Source organism: Poecilia formosa, unplaced genomic scaffold (genome assembly GCF_000485575.1).
Source record: "Poecilia formosa unplaced genomic scaffold, Poecilia_formosa-5.1.2 Scaffold289, whole genome shotgun sequence".
NCBI lineage: Eukaryota > Metazoa > Chordata > Actinopteri > Cyprinodontiformes > Poeciliidae > Poecilia > Poecilia formosa.
In genome coordinates, this window is record NW_006800228.1 from 663,422 (window position 1) to 683,957 (window position 20,536).

At 38.4% G+C, this 20,536-nt stretch overlaps 3 protein-coding genes across 10 annotated transcripts in view; all 3 read left to right on the top strand.

Moving 5' to 3' along the window:
- LOC103151705 (long-chain-fatty-acid--CoA ligase 1-like) overlaps positions 1 to 1,956 on the top strand; it is a 15,978-nt gene extending 14,022 nt beyond the window's left edge. For all 6 annotated transcript variants that reach the window (XM_016681696.1, XM_007571887.2, XM_007571889.2 and 3 more), the window contains 2 exons: positions 659 to 730; positions 850 to 1,956. In XM_016681696.1, the coding sequence (XP_016537182.1) occupies positions 659 to 730; positions 850 to 990 (213 nt within the window). In that variant the 3' untranslated portion in view covers positions 991 to 1,956. The remainder of the gene's footprint in view (positions 1 to 658; positions 731 to 849) is intronic.
- Positions 1,957 to 2,644: 688 nt separating this feature from the next.
- cenpu (centromere protein U) lies at positions 2,645 to 9,633 on the top strand. 2 transcript variants are annotated; one of them, XM_007571893.2, is made up of 14 exons: positions 2,780 to 2,953; positions 3,864 to 3,912; positions 4,004 to 4,070; positions 4,211 to 4,415; positions 4,495 to 4,656; positions 5,815 to 5,893; positions 6,366 to 6,449; positions 6,529 to 6,601; positions 6,680 to 6,791; positions 6,882 to 6,960; positions 8,400 to 8,447; positions 8,563 to 8,624; positions 8,769 to 8,925; positions 9,456 to 9,633. In XM_007571893.2, the coding sequence occupies exons 1-14, from the start codon at positions 2,865 to 2,867 to the stop codon at positions 9,558 to 9,560; spliced, it is 1,371 nt and encodes a 456-aa protein (XP_007571955.2). In that variant the 5' UTR covers positions 2,780 to 2,864; the 3' UTR covers positions 9,561 to 9,633. The 2 variants fall into 2 exon arrangements, with proteins under 2 accessions (XP_016537185.1, XP_007571955.2); XM_016681699.1 differs by lacking the exon at positions 9,456 to 9,633 and having other exon boundaries at positions 2,645 to 2,953; positions 8,563 to 8,672; positions 8,769 to 8,858.
- A 195-nt stretch (positions 9,634 to 9,828) lies between these two features.
- LOC103151710 (caspase-3-like) lies at positions 9,829 to 17,900 on the top strand. 2 transcript variants are annotated; one of them, XM_016681693.1, is made up of 7 exons: positions 9,829 to 9,913; positions 12,771 to 12,847; positions 13,149 to 13,300; positions 14,725 to 14,853; positions 16,591 to 16,766; positions 16,903 to 17,017; positions 17,107 to 17,900. In XM_016681693.1, the coding sequence occupies exons 2-7, from the start codon at positions 12,777 to 12,779 to the stop codon at positions 17,337 to 17,339; spliced, it is 876 nt and encodes a 291-aa protein (XP_016537179.1). In that variant the 5' UTR covers positions 9,829 to 9,913; positions 12,771 to 12,776; the 3' UTR covers positions 17,340 to 17,900. The 2 variants fall into 2 exon arrangements, with proteins under 2 accessions (XP_016537179.1, XP_016537178.1); XM_016681692.1 differs by lacking the exon at positions 9,829 to 9,913 and adding an exon at positions 9,921 to 10,016 and having other exon boundaries at positions 12,773 to 12,847.
- The last annotated feature ends 2,636 nt before the right edge of the window (positions 17,901 to 20,536 follow it).

Below are 20,536 nucleotides of genomic sequence, written 5' to 3' on the forward strand. Positions count from 1 at the left end.
TCAACTAACTGTTATTTTACTAATCGATTAATCAGATGAAAAAATTACACATTCTGCAGAACTTTCATTTAATATTTTTATGTAATATTAGAATTCAATTTAAATAAGACAATAAGCATTTTATTGCCTAAAATGCATTGACATAGTATTTCTTTACCTGAATGCTTGATCGTTTGTTGGCATCCACAGCTAAAGTAATACTTCTAACATCAACTCAGCTCAACATCAATACAGTATAGGGCTGATCTGTTGATTCATTTTTCAATTAACCAGTTAATAATTGGATAGTGAAAGGTGTTTAGGACTCTTTTTCTTTTTAAAAAAAAAAATAATTTTAACCAGGTGAAGCTAAAACGGCCACTTGAGGAGTTTTGGGTAGAACTGACAAGTCTATATGTATACATGTTCTATACAGTTTTGACTTAATTGCTGCTCTGTGTTGTTATTTCAGCAAATGACCTTGTTTTTGAGTCTGTATACTCAATTTGACGATTAATCGATTTCTAAATAGTTGACAATTATTTTAATAATCGATTAATCACAAGAAATCCAATCAATTGTTTCAACCCTCTTCTTTTTTTTTACTATAAAATGTTTTAATCAGCTTGAAATCAACTTCTTGAGGATATCATGTTTTCAATAAAAAAAATTTTAATAGGAGGTCAAGGCGGCCATCTTGGAGGACATGCTGCGGCTTGGCAAAGAGGGAGGCCTCAAGTCCTTTGAGCAGGTGCAACACTGGCTTCTAGATGAGATTCACAAGACTGTGAATCCTGTAGAAATATATCAAAGCTGAGATGAGTTGCTGATGAAGCATTATTCTCCTCTAACACAACTGGTGTCCTGCAGGTTAAAGCCATCCACATCCATACAGAGATGTTCTCCATCGAGAATGGCCTGCTCACCCCAACAATGAAGGCTAAGAGGAATGAAATGCGCCAGCTCTTCAGATCCCAGATAGATGAGCTGTATGCTGGGATCAGCATGTAGGAGGGCTCACTGGCTCCGTTTGTGTTGTGAAGAGAGAAAGAGGCAGCAAACTGGGGAGAGCAGGTCTAAACAAGAAGCTCCAAGGTATCGAGCTGGAACACAAGAAACTAGCAGAGCAGGCCGACATGCAGCTTTTAGGGTTTGTGAAGCATTTCCAAGATGGGATCTGTGGAACACTAAACCTCACAGTCCAGAGGAGTTTTTACACATGAAGTGTTTTCTATGATCAAACCTCACTACAGTACAAATGTCTGATTTTTAAAAAATATATTTTTTAAGATGATTCCAATCAGCTCTTATGTGAACATTTTAAAGGGAAACAGTGTCTCTTGCTCCATCAGGAATCATGGTGTGAACAGCCACATGTACAAACTGAGTACAAGCCATATATTTAAGCTAATGGTCCTTTTCTATTAACACAGACTCAGCGACTAGTCACATGCTATTGGACCCTTTTATTTTGCTGGGGTTCGTGACATCAGAAGACTATTGGTCACTTATTGGTCAGGGGGTGGAGCCTCTGTTTGGATCACAGGAGTGATGCTCTTACAATAATCCATTAAAACTCCCAACAGAGACCAAAAAGCCACACGTCGAGTTACACTGCTAGGCGCTAGTGGAAAAGGACCACAACAGTCTTAGCCATTTTTATATCAACATCGTCATCTTTGTACATTAAATGTACATTTTAAACTGTTTTCACTGTTAATGTAAGAATAAGTTTGGTACCTCATGTACTAGTTTAGACACTAAGGACAACAGTCTGATCTAGCTGTGTTTGGGTATCTATGGGAACAACATGGGAAATCTTTGTCAATGTATTAATTTATTTATGATAATGATGAGAAAAGGTTACTGGCTAAAGAACCTTTCCTAAGTGAATGTTATTTTTTAATGAAAAGTTAATCAACAGGTTGTCATTTTGTAAAAGATTTCATTAAAGAAATTTTAAAAGATCTGTGTAAACTGTTTACCGTGTGGCATTTGTACATTTAGTCATTCATCTTTGCTGCTCTTATTTGTTGCTTTGATAAAATTAAGAAAAACTGATGTGGGTTCCCTTCAAATCTGATTAGTTTCTGTAAGATCTTAAATAGTATTGCATGTTTATTAAATTCAGTCTCAGACCTGAAAAGGCTTAAATCACACTGATGTTGCATATTTGTTCATAAATAGCTTCTTCAGTTGACTGTCTTCTTCTTTTTTGTTATTAATTTGGGCCAAATTCTAGTTCTGGCTGATAAATTCAGGGCAGCATTGGCTTTATTAGAAGAAATGTAACTGGAAACATTCAATCCTCTCTGCAAACTTTAACTTGTAACAATCTTGATGGCTGGTCACAATCAGCTGGAAGGGAAAAATTAACCCCAAATCATATCTCATTCAATCAAAATTGACTTTAATTTGTTGCAGCTAAAAAAATTTTATTTTTTTATTTTTTATATGAATAAAATCACTTTGACTTTTAAACTTCTGGTTGTTTTTAAAAATTGAGGGGGTAATTAAAAGATGTAATGTTTCCAGATTAGATCCAATAAAATTATGCAGAATTGGATTTTTAAAAATTCCAACAAAAATATCACCACAGCAATGGTTCAAGTGCATTGCTCTGAAATGACGAAGAAAGGCAAGATCATGGGCAAGATGACCTCCCGCTTTCCGTAGGACTAGACCGTTCCATATTCACATTTCGAGCGATATAATCCTATATTTAAAGGAATTTCCTAAATCACTCCTGCTTTTAAAACATCTTTTAAGGCTTGACTGCACATTATTTTTTAAAATATATGCTGCTTTATTTAAACTGAATTTCAAGAGTTTCTCTCTCTTCCTCACCTTGTAAATATTCCTCTCACCCCCTCGGTATTCGCGGAATGGTTCCGTCCGGAACTCGAACTGTTTTGCGGGAAGCAGCTGTTTCAGGTCGAGCTAACGGTGTCAACAAAACATTGACGAAAATGAGGTGAGTAAATTACACCAATCCGTCTAAGCAGCTTGTTTTTGTTTTATTACACAATATATCCACATTTTGTTGTTCGAAAGTTCAGTAATAAAAAAAGACTGAAGCCGTTAATAGAAAAATAAAGCTATGTTTTCCCTGTTAATAGGATTGAATACGTTTTTTTTTTTTACAGAACGTCACGACATTAAGGTTAGCATGTTATATGTAATTTATATTTAGCTTTTAAATGTGTATTCATCGTAACTAATATGGGTAACAAAATATTTCACAATAATGCTGCTCTAAAATGGCGTTATAGTAATCCGGTCCAGGTCACTTAAAATTAACCTAGAGATGATAAAATGCAGCTCGGATCCATATAAAGCAGAGAAACAGACATTTTTTCGGTTGATGACCTTTTTAAACTGAAAGCAGCTAATTTCTCTATAATTTATTATTATTATTATTTATTTTCATTTTTAAGGCATCATTGCAAACACAATTTGTTTTCCTCCAAAATTTTTTTAGATTTCATAGGCTTGTTTTAAAATTCCTTCATTTTTATTTGTATTTCATTGATTTTGCTGAAACTTTTTCAATAGGTTACAGTCTAACAGAAAATTAAGAAATTAGATGATAAACCTAAGCATCTATTCAGTTATTTGCTGATTTTCAAAACATAGTTCTAAGAAGATACTTTTAGTTAGTGTTTGAAGTGAAAAATGACAACTCTGTTTTGATATATAATTAGAAAAAATCTGATTCTTTGGTGTTTGACTTGGAAACATGTCCATTTCATTGGCGCAACAAGTAAATATAAAGCACTCTGTAACCTTAGAAAGCACAATTAGAAAATAAATATATATCACGGCAGATTGATTAAGCTGTAAAATAAAGGCCTGTCTCTGTTTTCTCATTCCTGCGGCGTCAGAAAGGGCCAAGGAACCAAAGTGCCTCCGGGCCAGGCGCACAAGAGCCAGGTGAGTATGTCTCTAAACGCTGACTTATCGACTCTGTGCTGAAAAATCTGTAAGTCTTGAACTGTAAACCTGTTGTTTACGTCCTAAATAGATGGAGTCTACCAGTCTGTCTGCTGTGGACCAAGCCAGCTTCTTAGAGGGACTGGAGCGGAACGATAGTGAGTGTCTCCCCGTGTTGCTGCACCAACAAATTCAACCCATTTTGCTAAATTCAAATGTTAAATTTGAATTTAGCAAACCTTTCAAGAGGTTTTGTTTACCTCTTGAAAGCCAAACCTTTATTGGATCTGTTCCCTAGGCAACCCTCTTCACAGCACTGCCTTGGAGGAGCACTTGGATGTCCAAGAGGAGGAACGGCTGGACAAAAAACGAGTACAAAGAGGGAACATTGCTCCTGTCGAAAAGCAGGGAGCTGCTGCGAAGAGAAAAGGCTCAGGAGGAGGAGAGGAAGAGAAGAGGAAGAAGAAGAGCAGGACTGATACAGCAGGGAAGGGAAGAGCCAGGTAAAGTTCAGCGCTTTGTTTTGTATTTCACATCATTTCGGCAACAGTTCAGATCCGTTGCTCATTGCCCAACAATCAGGCAACAAAAAGGAGCAGCAGAAAAGCAGCCGGATGAAAAAGTGGGGAGGTCCAAAACAACCCGGACCATGGCGGCGATCAGTCGGCGTCTGAGTGGGAAGAAGCCTGTCGGGATGAGGAAGGTCCCGGGAAGGACGGGTGCTGGAAGGACGGCTGCTGGAAGGTCAGCACGCTAATCAAGAGACGCTCCTCAGAGTTCATCATGATAACAGGAGTAAAAATGTAACACAAACAAATTTGTTCCAGTTTTAATGAGGCAGTCAATACTTCAGACAACTGAAAAAAAAATATAATATTAAGTGAAAAGTTCGATTTTTTTATATTTCTTTTTTGTCTCCCATTTTACAATGTAAATCGTATTATATGGATTCATAACAGGTGGATTTAAAATATTTTAAGGGGCATTATTGTGTAAAATTCACTTTTTTGAGCTTTGCATCATGTTATAATGTTATTCCCTCATCAAGAACATAGCTGGAGTGCTGCCTTGATTCTTTCATGCATGGTTTGAGAAATCCATTAATCTCCATGGCAACCATTCAGCTGTGCAAAACAGCTGGCTGGAGCTAGCTCCGCCTTCGAGGACGAAGCTCCTCCTCTTAGGGGCAGTTTTCAAGCTACCAAACTTCAACCTTACAGAACAGCTCTCCCCTGTGATGCCCCCATGTAGCTCCTTCAGACTAGCCAGCAGCAAATGGCAAAGAGCTGGTGGAACTGCACATCTGCTGAGCTTTTTATATCAGCTACTTCTCAGTGCAAAAACGTTGTTAAAAAGTTAATAGAGGAGCCATGTTGTGATGATTTCCTGAAGGCGGAGTTTCAAAAAAAGTATGAACTTCTTAAAGAGACAGAGGCCCAAGGTCAAAGCTCTAAATCCGGAAGCCAAATTTCTTAAGTCATATATACATATACAGCATTTTTATAACAACTGCTGGTAACATAATTATCTGTGTATGCTAAAAAATGGCGCTCTGTGCCTGGAAAACAAATAACGCTGCCCCTTTAAGCTTTTATTTCTTATAATTTTGATGTTTACAGCTTACATGTAATAAAAACCCAAAATTCTGTGTCTCAGAAAATTTGAGAATTACATAAGCTCAATTTAAAAATTTATATTTTACACAGAAATGTCAGATTTCTGGGGGGAAAAAAATTAAATTTCTATTCACTCAGTACTTGGTTGGATGTCCAACCAAGTACTGAAGTAATGAATCTTTGTAATACGAGTTTCACTTTCTGAAATGAATGATAAAAACAATCTTTTCATGAAATACCAATTTTTCTGAGGTGTTTCTGCATTTTCTTTCTTTTCCCCTTCCAGACCGGCACAGAGGCAGCAGTTGGAGGAGGAGGGCGACACGGCGAGCGAATCAGCTGATGAGAAGACTTCAGAGTCTGAGGTAAAGATTGTTAGAAGACGACATTGAAAGCAGGGTCGGCGAGGTAATAGTCAGTTTATAATGTACAAACAAGGTTTCCCTCAGAAAACTTGCTAAGCCCGGCAGTTGAGCACTAGGGCAGTCGTTCAGTCCAGCAGCCCGTTGTGTTTTTGAGTTAAAGTTGACAGGAAATTTAAAAATATCACTTGATAATTGTGTGTTATTGAAAGATTGGAAGATTAATACCTGAACACCAACTATAAAGCCTTAAAAAATGCTAACATTTTAAAAAGACTTTAAAAATAAGTAATGCTGAGCCTGGTGGGGGCACAAGTAAAGCCTGGTGGCCCGCCAGGCTTATGATACACAAGAGGGAAACCCTGACAAACACAGAACCTCTCCACATTCCTACAGAGGTTTTGTGTCTGTACATAAAAATGACAGAATCTGGAGAAAAAATGCTGTTCGCACAACTTTTTTTGTCTCTCTCCAGGAGGAATCTGACTCGGATGGAGGCCGGAGGAAAAGCAGGAGGCTCCCTTCCTCCGATGAGGAAGATGATGCAGGCAGCGTTTGGGTATGAACCCACGTTCAGCCTGAAAGCAGCAGCTTGACGTCCGTATGACTGTTTCCTTTTTTTGTTTGTCGTTTTCCAGAATCCGACTCCAATGACAACTAAACGCCTGACTAAACGGCTCAGTTTGGGAAGAAAGTCTTCATCAAATAAGAGTATGTTGAAGATTTTCAAGTAAAATCAAAAATGTTTTCAAGCTCCAGTGTGCTTGTATTAGATGTGAATATTTGCAGCTCAAGATGCTAAAGCCAGCGGCGGCATCGGGCAGAAGAAGCCCGCCGGCCGGGTGGGATCCCAGTTAGAGGTGGTGCTGGATGCCGTGCTGGATTTCTGCCAGCAGTACGGGTAAAATCACCCACATGGAGCAACCTGCAAACAAACTCTTTCACTTTACGTCAAAAGCCACTTTCACTTCTTTTGTGCGCTCATTTCCAGGGAGACAGTGGAGTCGGCAGCAGTCAGAGAATCCATTGATTGTTTCACCAACAACGTGGAGGCTCAGCTAGAGGAACAGGTTCGCCCTGCGACACTGCTGCTCTGTTACACGCTCAAGCACTTTGGTTCTTATTTATTGTTTTTGGTTTTTTGTCTTTTTATATTTTGGATATTTAAAATGTCTTTCATTTGCACATGGGAGTGCTCTATACAAAGTTAAAGTTTCTTAGTGTTTGAGCAGGCAAGCTTGCCACTATCAGCAGATTAGTTGAAAATGGTGTCAAAACGACCGTGTTATCACATTTGTAATCGTGACATACCTGGGTGTACTTTCATTCTTATGGAGTTATCAAGATATTAGTTGAAAATGGTCTCAAAATTATAATTTTGTTGTTTATCCCAATCATTTCTGGGACAATTTATCATCCAGCAAAATTATTTGTGACAAGAAGTGTCACTTTTTATTGCTTATTCAAGGCGGTTATAGTAGGAAGCCTAGCGACCCTCTCCATGGCAACACTCCAGTTTACTCTGGGTGACCAGAATGCCAGAAGTAGAGATGTACAATGTATCGTTAATAACATTGGTATTGTATTGTATTTTTAATTTTTTTAACATATCAATGTCGGTTCACTAAATAAAACCGGGCCGATTATTAACAACCAATATTTATTTTTATGTTGTTGCCGTTTGTTTCTGGAGCTTTGGTCATGTGACAGTGGTGGTGATGCAGCACAGGATTGTGGGAAGTATAGCTGAATCAGTGGAAAAGTACACGCATATTAGCTTGTCATAGTCAGAATTTAACATGTTCTTAGTTTTTTAAAAACTAAGAACATTTGAGTACCGTGTTTTCCGCACTATAAGGCGCACCTAAAAACCTTCAATTTCCTCAAAAGTCGTTGGTGTGTCTTATAATCCGGTGAGTCTTATATATGGACCAATATTGAGCCACAACAGACCTAGCAACTACGGTAAGCAGCCGCCGACTTCATTTTCGCCCGTAGAAGAAGAAGTGCGCAGTGCATGCTGGGATAGTTGTCAGAACGCTGGTTTGTAATCTATTAATAAAGTTTGACTGACCCATCTACCTACCAACCGTCTAGAATCAGGTCGTCTGCAGATCATTTAGCACCACGTACTCCATGAACATGCTGTGCGCAAACGGAGAAGGGTGACCATCGTCCGGCCCAGTCGCGGAAGGCTCTCCTTGCAGATCGGAGTCAGACTGTTTTGTTGACATTCCCATTAGTGTAGCTCCATCTAGTGGATGCATAACGTAACTCCAGCCTCTACTGTAGCGTCTATTCTATGCCCTAATGTGATGCGCCTTATATGAAAAAAGTTTTAAAATAGGTCAGTCATTAAAGGTGCGCCTATAGTCCGGTGCACCTTATAGTGCGAAAAATATGGTACTCGGATGCTAAAGTGTATCTAAATCTGCCCATTATATCTAAAAATGTAACTTTGGTTTTTGAAAATATCAGATGCATTCCTTGAGTTTCTTTTCTTCCTCAGATCTCATCTTTGAAGGACCTCAGGTCTTTGAAAAGAGAGAACATAAAGGTAACATGCATGCTTCTCCAGAGTGAAATCCAGCAGCTCCAGCTAGCAGCTAGCATCTAGAGGTAGGATTGCTGGTGACAAGCTGATCAGTTCTCTACGGTTTCTGTTTCGGCAGGTGGGCTCTTTGATTCGAACGAAGACTCAGAGACTGTTGAACGCCAAACACGAGCTAATGAGGTGAGGAAAAAGGAAAACAACTTGTGGCCCCTTCTCCACAAACATTTAGTAATCTGATGTTTTCTCCGTGTGTCATTTTTTGAAGGGAAGTTATGCACATTGTGAGAGTTTGTGAATTCCTCTTGTTGGGGTTTGGTCATGCAGGGCAGAGAGGCAGCTGTGGCTGCTGGAGAAGGAGAAAGCGGAGCTCCAGCAGAGACTGGACGATCTCAGAAGAGGCCGGACGTTCCTCCAAGACGTCAGGGAGCTGACTGCGCGTTACCTGGCCCACCGACACAAGCACCCCGCTGAGAAAGAGACGGTACAAACGCAGCAGGATGTTGACGATAAACGTTGAGATTTAGATACTTCCTGTGACCGCCTCATTTATAGTACCTGTGGTGAAGAAGTCAGCTGTTAGGACAGTGTCGTATTCTCACTCTAAAGTGTTTAATATGCAGTTATTAGGGGTACTGGTAAAATAATTGTCATCGTCGAATAATGCATATTCGTTTTCTTTTTCACCCTTGTCTTACTGAAACATTCAGTTTTGGATTATACTTCTGCAATAAAAAAAAAAATACAATATTTATACATATATATGTATGTATGTATGTATGTATATATATATATATATGTATGTATGTATGTATGTATGTATGTGTATATATATATATATATATATATATATATTACTCATTAAGCCCGCTTGCCAAAAAGTGAAGCATTCACTAGATTTTTATGTTCAAGTCATCAGAAGGAACATTTTTATGTTTAGTTGCCGTTTATCTCATAATGCATGTTCATATCTGAGGCATAAGTGACGGTAGCATTTTATTTCTTTTGTTGTAGTTTGGAGCATCCAGTTTACCGGCTCTGCTGTTGGAAACAAAACTCATTCAGTTACCAGAACATCCTCCCAGTGAAGTCCAGGCTAAGAAGACGGCTCAAAAATAATGAGATTTTTCTTAGCATTTGTGTAACTATAATGTAAGATAAACATGTTCAATAAATGTGGTTTTTCGATATATTTCTGTGGATTTATTGTCATTAATTATATTAGTAGTAATGGCATGAGACTATAGAGGTAAAATTACTTGAAACTACTCGGTTAAATCAAAGTTAACAACGACAGCTTTCTCAGCCAATCAGCTTCCGGCTGACGTTCAGTCCCTTTTACTGATCCGCCTACAAACTGGTGCAGCGTCTGATTGGCTGAAAGTGTCAGATTTATACCCTCGAGGGAAAAAAACTATCATGCCTATGTTCTTACATTCTATTACGCACTTCTACCAAACGTCTCTACAAAAGGTAGGTTCAAGGTGTCTAGAGTGAGTTTGTTGCTGTGATTCACGGTAAAGAGCCGAAAACCTCTAAGGTGTGTGTCGCGTTTGCTCCAGCTGTATCGATAAGGTGGCTGTTCCAGATAGTTTGGTATGGCAGTAGAACAGAGGAAATCTTACTGAGTGCCTTCTTGTCATATGTGACGGGATCATCGCGAGGACAAGGATTTTAGGGTGAATTAACAATGAGCTGTTAATTCCTTATTTGTTTTAACTTGTACAAGTATGACACCGAAATATTGTCATGTTAATGGTTCCCCATTTGTTATACAATCGTTTACTGTAAATTGGGTTGGGTGTAATTACACAACTATAAAGTGATTCATACCTGTTGGATAATTTATTTTCATTTTCGTTTTTCACTTGACATTTACTGTTTATAAAGAACTGTAAATGGCTAGGGTTTAAATTATTACTTTGGTTTTGAGCCTTAATGAAATTCCGAGCAACACATTCAATTTGCCAACTCTGAGCCATTTGTTTCAGCTGAACAAATGTGTGAAAAAACTCTTAAGCTTTCGGTCGGAATAAAGCGGACAGCTCCACAGAGGAACCACACTGTTTCTGCAGCTTGTGTCTTGTTTTAAAAGTTAATGTTCCTGAACTGAAATTCTGTAGCTGATTTGCGGATTACACAAGAAAATCCCTTGACACGTCACTGAGTCAGGCTCATACCGAAACACCGGGCAACTAAAAAACAATTACGAAATTATCTTTTACAGTGATAAGATCATTCCGCATACCTGGCTGAGTGATCCATGTTTAAATCTCCATGTTCAAATATGTTTGAACACATTTGAACATGGAAAAACCTTTATTTTAACATTCTTGTGTTTAATATAGCTAATCTTAATTTAGGTAGGTTTGTGTTAAATATGTAATCTAAATAACTAGAGATAGATATTTTTGAACATACATAAACACTACAGACAAGAGGTGGCAGGAGAGACTGGCTGTTATCAGGGAGGAACCAAGCCTTAAATTAACTCTGGTCTCAAGCAGCAGGCAGGAGACATGTCAAGTTATCTCCCACAGGGAGAAAGCACTAAAAACTTGAGGAAAACAAACTAATACTTTTATTAATTGTAATTTAATTTGTAGGATATTTTTCTTAGTTATTAACAGCATGTGTTGATTAGAAAAGTTTAATTTGTAGTTTTATATTAACAACTAGTAGTGTCTAGGCTAAACTGTAATATCAGTCAAACATATAATCAAAACTAAGGGAACATTAATTAGGAAATGTTTAGAATGAATGCCTTTCTATTGAAAATACTCTATAAGTGTTGTAATTCTTCAAATCGGTGCTTTGATCTAAGAGGATGGAGAAATCTGAATCACTTGGTCCCAGGCTCTGAGTGGTACTGTTAAGTTTATTGCAAAGACCTGTGTTTGGATGGCTGTTCGGCGAGGTAATAAAATAAGATAACTTTTTGGTGAAATCTGGTTAAAAACAAGAATCTTTTGTTCAATTGGAGAACTGGGAGAAAGTCCAGGTTTCAAACTCGCATGAGGTTGCTCTAAAATGACCGTTGGTCTCCCTTGTCCAGAGAGAGAAGTATTGTAGTTAAACAGATCTTAGAAGGTAATAAAACGTCCCAACTTAGTCATTTGAAACTGGTGTCAGCTATACAAGGAGAAGACACGCCATAAGTGCATAATTGCATAAATTAAAAAACAAGGAAACACCCTTTTGGATAAAACTATGCGCCCCACAGGAATGTATGAGATTGCTTTTGCAAAACGCAATGAGCACTCTCCAAAGATGCGTCTTTCCTCTTCTTCTATTTCGGCATTTTTCCCTTATCTTATTTGTCTCAGGTAAATTAATGAATGCTTTCTGATTTTTATTTTTATTTTTATTTTGCAGTTTTTCGATGTAATTTTCATGCTTTGTTTTGTTTTTGATTAAGCTCTGAAACTCTGTGACGTCAAACACTGATTGTTATTTTCTGTGTGGTTTCACTTCGGCCCACGTGGAATCTTGGGAGATCTTGGGATCTCAGAGAAGAACAATGAGTCAGAGGTCTTTTTAAAATATATCTTAAGTCTTCTTAATAGACCTAACTGTGAAGCAGAATGAGAAAGATACAGTTTTCAAACATACTTTTGGCATGGAAAACATCTGAAAAGTGTGGCATGAGCTTGTATTCAGACCCCTCCTAAATCAGTCATTTGTAAAAGCACCTTTTTGCTGTAAGAACGCATACATCTAATGTTTTCTGGGGTATGCTTCTAGTAGCTGCTTCTTTTTTTTTTTTTTTTTAATTTCTCTCAAGTTTAAATTGGATGGAGAACTTCTGTGAACAGTATGTTTTCAAGTCTTGTCTCTACTGGATCTAGATCTGGGCTTTGACTGGACTCCCAAGTCTAGCGAGAATCTGCAGGACTTTCTGGCTGCATTTACAATGAGATTGGTGTACACACACAGACGGACTGAGCTTTAGATATTAAACCGTTGGCTACACTGAGTTTTATTAAGGCGTTTCAAAGCGAAAGGGAAGAAACACATAATTTCATTCGTTTTTATTGTACTTAAATAATTAATAAAAGATTATTTGCACCAGATTTATGTTAAACTAGTTTCCATTACACAATGGTCTTCTACTTTGTGCTGCTCTGTCTGATGAAACCCAGTGAAGTTTGTCTGGAACATTCTGCTTCAGAAGCTACAAGGGAATTTTCTCCGTTCCTAAGATAGTTCAGCTTGAGTGATTTTGAAAGGCGCTGCTTCTCAGCAGGAAATAATACTCCTTATCACCTTAGCAGAAGATAAGGTATCCCTCTGATTTCTCCTTAGCTGTGTTTGTCTGCTCATGTCTGTAGGAACATGGCAGAGAATGGCAAAGACAAAAACCAGGCTAAGGACACCGTGGACGCCTCAAAATTCTCTCTGAAAAGGTAGTGACTGTTTTGCTTTGCTTTGTTTTGTTTTTGTTTTTTTCCAGACCTCCTTCCTCTTTATGAACGTAAACTGCTACCAGTGGCTTGTCAAACGAGAAGGTTCATTTTGCTTTCCACAGAAACCAAGTTCAACTGACAGGAAACCTTTTACATCCTGCTTCTGTTCACATGTTAAACTAGGTTGAATAGCCATTTTGACTCTGTCATATAATTATTATTCAGAGTTTAGCTGATGAACAAGTATTTCTGTTTTGAGTGAAATAGTCTCAGGAGTCTGTGTGTGTTCCCATGTGTGCAGCAGCAGCAAAGCTCCAGCAGGTGGTGATGATGAGGTGAAGAACAGCTCAGGGAGTCAAGGTACTCCCTCTGACATGTACCGCTACCGAACGGACTACCCCTGCATGGGAGTCTGCCTCATTATCAACAACAAGAACTTCGACGTACGCACCGGTAAGATTTCACATTAACGTGATATAGAATTTGATGTTTGCCACTAAAAAGGATACTTTTTTTAAGTAATCAAACCTTACCTTGATTTTCTTTTTCTTTTTTCTTTTCTTTTTTTTTTTTTTTTTTTTTAATTTTGGTCAAACTAAATCCCCAAAACAGAAATATTGAGCTATGTTTATTTTTGTTAAGGTCTCACCAGATGTTTAAACATATATCAGCTTCAGCCAAGTTTTTATTACTAATTAAAGCTGTCTTATTAATAGTTTAGACCATAGATTGTTTTCTAAACTACCCCTGTTATCACTACAAATTATTTTTACTTTGTCAAGAAGTCAGGTTTTATTATGATCTTCTTATGCAAATGTCTTGTTTTATTTGTGTTTATATGGTTTGATGTTATATTTATCAGTTAATTCATTGCTTCTCTTTTTTAAAATCTTTTTTCTTCTCATTTATTCACCTAACTTAGACCTACACATTAATGTACAAGGCTACACAGTTCACATAACTTGATCAGTCAGATCTTCTTTAAGGTTTTTGTTTTATTTAATGTTTTTCCTCCTGCTTCTACTTTCTTAAACCACTTTCTTCACACACTGCCCAATATGGTCTCAGAGTCTAGGCACAAGTCGATAAATTAAATTTGTTTTATGAATGAAGACCAAGGGATCCGACCCTGCCAGCATGCCTAGGTGGGCCCCATGTAGGGGAAAGGAGGGCTGGCATATGGGTCCCATATGGGTTTGTCCGCGGGTTCCACGGTGGCCCCACATGGGTTTGCCCATGTAGGGCAACAGCCTATGTAAGCCCTACATGGGCCCTAAATGGGCAAAACCATGTGGGCCCACCACCATGTAGGGCCCACACGGTGGCCCATGGGTTCCACGGTGACCCCACCGTGGAACCCGCAGACAAAACCCTATGGGACCCATCTGGTCTGCCCTCCTTTTCCCTATATGGGGCCCATCTGCCCCAGCTGGCAGGGGATTTACTGGTCCGATTCATTCAATGTATGAACTGAGCCAGAAATATGACTGAAGAACAGCTTCTCTTTAAGATGTTCACTTTTTTAAAAATCTGCTTTTTTGGAAGCAGATGGATAAAGTAGTTAAAGATGTGTTAAATATACACATTTTATCTTATTTTGTATTCATAGGTATTTGCTCTTGCTTGGATTCATTAATTAATTAATTTTTTTGTCATTCCTTGCTCTATCAAAAGAAGCCTTCAGTAGGACGGGTTTGATAAAATCCATTAAAACCTAATGTGTGTGTGAACTCACCCTGTTGTGGTATGTTTGGAAATTCTGCAAGGTTTAAAATGTTAGATTTCATCGGTCATGAAATGCAGGCCACCGATCTCACACTGGCTTTGTCGAACTAACATCCAGACGCTAAGCAGATTTCCTCTTTGTCTTCCTTCAGGAATGAAAGTCCGAAATGGGACCGATGTTGATGCTGCTAATGTTGCTAAGACATTCATTAAACTGGGTTACAAGATCAGATTGTTGAACGACCAGACCGTGGATAACATGATGAAAGAGATGGATGCAGGTAACTGCAGCACCTCAACTGATCAACTCCAATTCGTTTAAATCACTGAGACTCCGGCACCGTCCTCGTACCTCACAAGAGGAATTGTTTCCATCGGGTATGTTCTTGTGACTCAGATGTTTTGGGCTGTTTGACCAAAGAACCTTATTCCATGTTCAATTGAGTCTTACCTGGTCATTCTCAACTTTAGGTGATTCATTATTAGATCGTCTATCCCAGAGGTTACTAAACTTTTTAGATTTTACGCTAATGATTACTTTTTAAGACATATGAAAGTGTTTTGACATTGTTTAGTGCTGAGTTGGTGGGAACATTTTGGACTGTGGCCTTGTTACCAAAACAGCCTCAAAGAAGGTACTTCTCTCTACGGCAAACATGACAGACTAAGGTTCTGGATGACTTACAAAACTGGTAGAAAGTTATTTATTCTGGTAAATCTCTCATCAATCAGCTTGTGGGGTTGCCTTTTATTCAAGGAATTGAGATTAATCACAGTTCTGAACAAGGAGCTGGATCAGAACAGCCTCCATGATCAGCTTCGCCCACAAGCCTTGGAGCACTTTGGTGAAGAACAGTGGATTTTCCAGCATGATGAAGCTCCGTGTCACAAGTTAAGAATGATAGCAAAGTGACTCAAAGAGCAGAACACAGACATTCTGACCTCCCAGATCTCAACCCCACTGGGAACCTGAGGTCAGTTTTTAAAAAGCTGGAGGCAGTGCCATGCCCAGTCATGTTGGATGAGGGAGTAGGCGCTCAAGTGGGAAAAAAGAGTACCTTATGCACCACATGGAACTGCTGGTTGACTTAGAAGTGTGAGCTTTTTTTTTTTACAAGCACAGTGTATGCGTCAATTATCAATTTCAAGTGCCAGTTTCAATTATCAATAGCCATATATTGTCTGATGCAGATGTTTAATTTTGTTCAGTACTCTACAGGTGGGAAACAGCAGAACAGAGTAATTTCAAAATATGACCATAAGAATAATCCTCTACAGTGTACTTCTGCATGTAGTCAGCGTGATAGATGACAGAAACTGTCCTTAGATTCTTAGATTAATGAGGTTAACTACAAGCTCTGACAAGTGACATCAAATTTATGTTGGACAGAATTACAAGAATGTGGGGCAGTGGTAAGGATGTCTGCCTTTTAAATCCAGAAACGATACCTTGGGTACTATTCATTGTAATAATAAAAGCAGAAATTAGAACTGTTTTTATCCAGAGGAAAAATAGGCAGGTCCTTTAGCATCCCTGGCACAAGAAGACATTGAAACAAATGATCAGTTATGATCAGGATGGGTAGCCATCAGTCTTACTTTGGTTCACAAGTTGATATCCACCATGTTGGAGTGAATTACTGGATAATAAACTGTAAATATTGACTCTACACCATATGCAGATTTGTTGCAAACGTCTGTCAGACGCTGTCAATAGTTCATGCTAATGCCATAACAATAACACTGATGTACTGACGAAGAAATAAAAAAGAATAGTTTGGCTAACAGCATAACTCCACCGTATGGCCAGGCCACCTCATCCTGCCAGCAACGCAAAAATGTGACCCGTGCTACAATTGCCGCTAACTATAGTCAGTGGTAGGAAGAACCTTAAGCTCTCATTTTACCAGACCTTCACACAAATGAGTTTGTAACAATCATCAGAGTTGTGGCTTCCATTTGGTTCACAAATATACAGAAAAGCCCTGGTGTAAGGGCTTGTGTCGCTCTGTGTGCAGTGGCTAAGGAGGACCACAGTCAGAACGCCTCATTTGTGTGTGTGCTGCTCAGCCACGGAGAACAGGAGGTGATTTATGGCACTGATGGGTTCAAAAAGCTTGAAACGCTGATCGAATGCATTAAAGGACGTCGTTGCATGAGTCTGGTGGGGAAACCAAAGCTCTTCTTCATACAGGTCAGTTACAGTTCATTAGCTGAAAATGCTGCCTCATTCTAAGCTTTTCACCGTGGGTGTTTGGAGGGGGAATGGAGTGAATCGGTTTGTTTTTCACCTCCTTCTTTCTTTCACCTCGTCGATCTTTGCGTCCCAGGCGTGCAGAGGTTCGGAGTTTGACCATGGCATAGAGACGGACTCTGTAGTAGACGAAACGTCTGCCAAGATTCCTGTGGAGGCAGACTTTATGTACGCGTACTCTACTGTTCCAGGTAACTGACTCTGATTGGATTTCTCTTCAAATTCCATCTGGTTTGTTTTTACCTGAATTTCCTCTCTAACCCGTCACTCCACCTGACAGGCTTTTACTCCTGGAGAAACACCAGTAACGGCTCCTGGTTCATACAGTCACTGTGTGAAAGTCTGGATAAGTTCAGTGGACAGCTGGAGCTGATGCAGATCATGACGCGAGTCAACCACAAGGTGGCGTTCCACTTTGAATCTGCTTCCGACTTGCCTGGATTTAGTGGAAAAAAGCAAATTCCCTGTTTTGTGTCAATGCTGACCAAAGACTTTTACTTCCCTACTAAATGAGTTCATAAAGTGTTCACCTTTGGGATTCAGAAAGTACTTTCAAAGCATTCATTAGCATTTATTATTTTATTTGGAGTAAAAACAGAATTAGACGGTGTTTTTGTAAAAGAAACTGTTGTTTTCTGATTTCAGAAAAAACACATCAACCATTGTTTTTTTTTTTTTTTTTAGAAACTGTTAGGCCTATTGTGCAGAGGCGGTTCACTATCAGGGGTAAAACTAAAACAGCAAAAGAACATCAGACTAAGTGAAATATGATGGTGGCTGTGTGATGGCAGGGGCAGTTTTGTTTCTTCAGAACCAGGACAACTTCCAGAATTTGATAGAATCATGAATTTTTGCTCTCTACCAAAACATCCTTAAGGAGGTTGTCTGACCATCAGTACTTACTGTTAAAACTTATGGACACTACTATGTAGCAGGACAATGAGGAAAATGATGATGTACGTTCAGATCTTAGATTTGGGGTGCAATAAGTTTTTCACATCCATCACACAGAGGCGGGTTGGTCATTGTATTTTTTTTTTCCTCTTAATATATAAAATAATTTGAAAACCTGTATTTTGTTTTTACTCAGGTTATCTTTGTCATTAAAATTTCTTTGTTTTCTCCAAATTATTGTAGAATTGTTTTCACTTTGATTAATGAACACAAGAGGGAGACGGTTATCGGCTTTAGCGGCAGAGGCTTCCAGGATGAACATTTGATGGTTTCCAATGAGGTTTATTACAGCCTCCCACAATGTTCCAGGTCCTTAAAGACATATTCCTCCTGCTTTGATTACAATTTCACTCTGACTGTTAGGATTAATGATCTCCCTAGTCCCAGACAATATTATTAGAATGATAGAATCAGCCACTTAATAATCCTACTACTGATTTTAATACTGTTATAAACAAAAAAAAGTATCCCTTAAACTCTAGATTATTAGATAAATACTATTAGATGGAGTCACACTGGCAACTGTTTCTATTGAGACATTTAGAGAGCAGAGGTTAATCCATCACGTCACATCTAAATCAGATAGCTGTCCTTTGAATAAGTTAGCGCAAACCTCACTACAGGAATTTGCTTTCAACTCACAATTCCATGAACACAATTCCTAATAAGTTATCTCATAACACATTTCAGAAGCATCTAGTCTTCCCAAAAACCTGTCGGGACCTGCTACATCCCGGAACACGGTTTCTGAGAACTCCAGCTGTTCCACTTACTCTGTTTGTCTTCCTGGAACAAACTTGTTCTGATAACAAATATTTCAGCTCTGAGTTGTTCCAGAAATATGACTCCGTTAGCGTGTAGTGCAGCATTTCAGCTGCCTTTCACTTTAATCAAATGAATTGTTTTTCCATTGTTGAGGAGATTTTGTAACTCCCTGCAAGAATGAGGTGGATTATTTAAGATAATCAGTGAATCAGCTAACGTTGTTAGCTAGTTTTTCTTTACTTGCTGTGTTTCTGAACCAGTGGATGCTGTAATGTGTTCTGAGACCCCAACAAGGTTCTCTTTCAGATTTTTGATGGATTCATTACAGTTATGGGAAAATGTTTCTATTTTTGCTGTTTTTGTCAAACTAATGTGTCAAAAACAGCACTGGGGTACTGGGTAAAAAAAACATTCACAGAGCTGTAAGGTTTAGCCTTAGACTGGTTGGCTGTCTTTATCCAAACCCACATAGTTCTTGTTGTAAAATATCCATATGTTAATTAGCACTGCACGGGCGCAGCTAGCTACTTTCTGAGGTGTATAGGAACACAATACATAACCACAGAACACCGTTGGAAGATGATGATGATTAACAAGACGGGTGTAATTTGCATTCCATGAGAAATAGTAAATAAATAAATGAATAATCAATGTGGGCCTGCGGCCACTAGAGGAAGCTATTGGAAGATTTAGAGCAGGTCTTCACTTGTTTCAGGAACTCAACCATTTGTTAAATTTAACCCTTAAAACAGGTTGTTTTTTTTTTTATACTTTCAGAATCCTCTTCACACACACACACACACACACACACACACACACACATATACGCCCTGTAAAATTCTGTAAATAACTTGGCGCCCCTCCTCTCCTAAATCATGCACGACTTAGATGACCAAACTTTCCCTGTTGATGTTTAAACTGTGCCCGTCTGTTCACCGCACCCCGCCCTGAGTATCGCCTGCAGAACACGTGTGGCACAAACAGATAATCCCTGTCTGTGGCGAACGAAGCCGTAAAACAACACAGAGTTGGTAACTGACACTTCCCAACACAGTGATTTTCCGTTCCTCAATGAAACATGTTGTTTTCTTTATAGCATAAACAGAAAGTATGCACATGTGTATTATCTGCAATCCATATAAAATTCCCAAGAGTTTACTAAAAATCTGCTTGGACTTCAATTGTAAAACTTACATTTTCACCTGGCGAGATTATAATTGAGCTTTCCTGCGGAAATCGGTTTCGGCATTAAAAAGAAGATAAAAATGGAAAAACAACAACAAGAAAGGAAACACTAGTAGCAGAGTAGAGGATCTGTGGTGCTCAAGGCCTGTTTCTTTGTCTAAAAACCAAAAATGTGTGTTTCAACAGGATAATGAACCATAAGGCAAATCAGCATTAAAATGGTTCATCAGACAACATGGTTTTTCTTCAGTAGCAATCTCAGTCCTTAAACCTAAACCAAAATCTTCTGGTGTAGCATAAAAGAGGACCTAGGATCTAAATATACAAAAAGGATAATTAATATCTCTGTATGTTCTCCAACTTTGTGAAATGTTATGGGTAAACAAATACTGTCCTGCATGTATAAACTGTTGATAAAAGGAATACTGACAACTGATCAGATTGTTGTTACAATCTCCTAATATATTAGGGAGCAATATTTGTGTATGCTACTGGAATAAAATGAAGCTATTTTAGATGTATTTTTATCAGGGATGCTAACAGCTTCATCAGTAAATCTAAATGTTTTATACATTCATTTAGAAATTTTGCAAATCTGCTTTTGTAACGTTTCAATGTTTGTATAAACTGCTCATTGCTAACATTTAAGACATTTAAAATTGGAATCTAAACATTCACTTTTTATTTTATGTATTTCTTTTATACCAATTTCTTTTGTTTTTAAATTATTAATTTTTTTATGTGTACTTTAATGTTTTTTTTTAAAACAGATTCATTTTCTTCAGCTGTACGTTTCATCTACATTC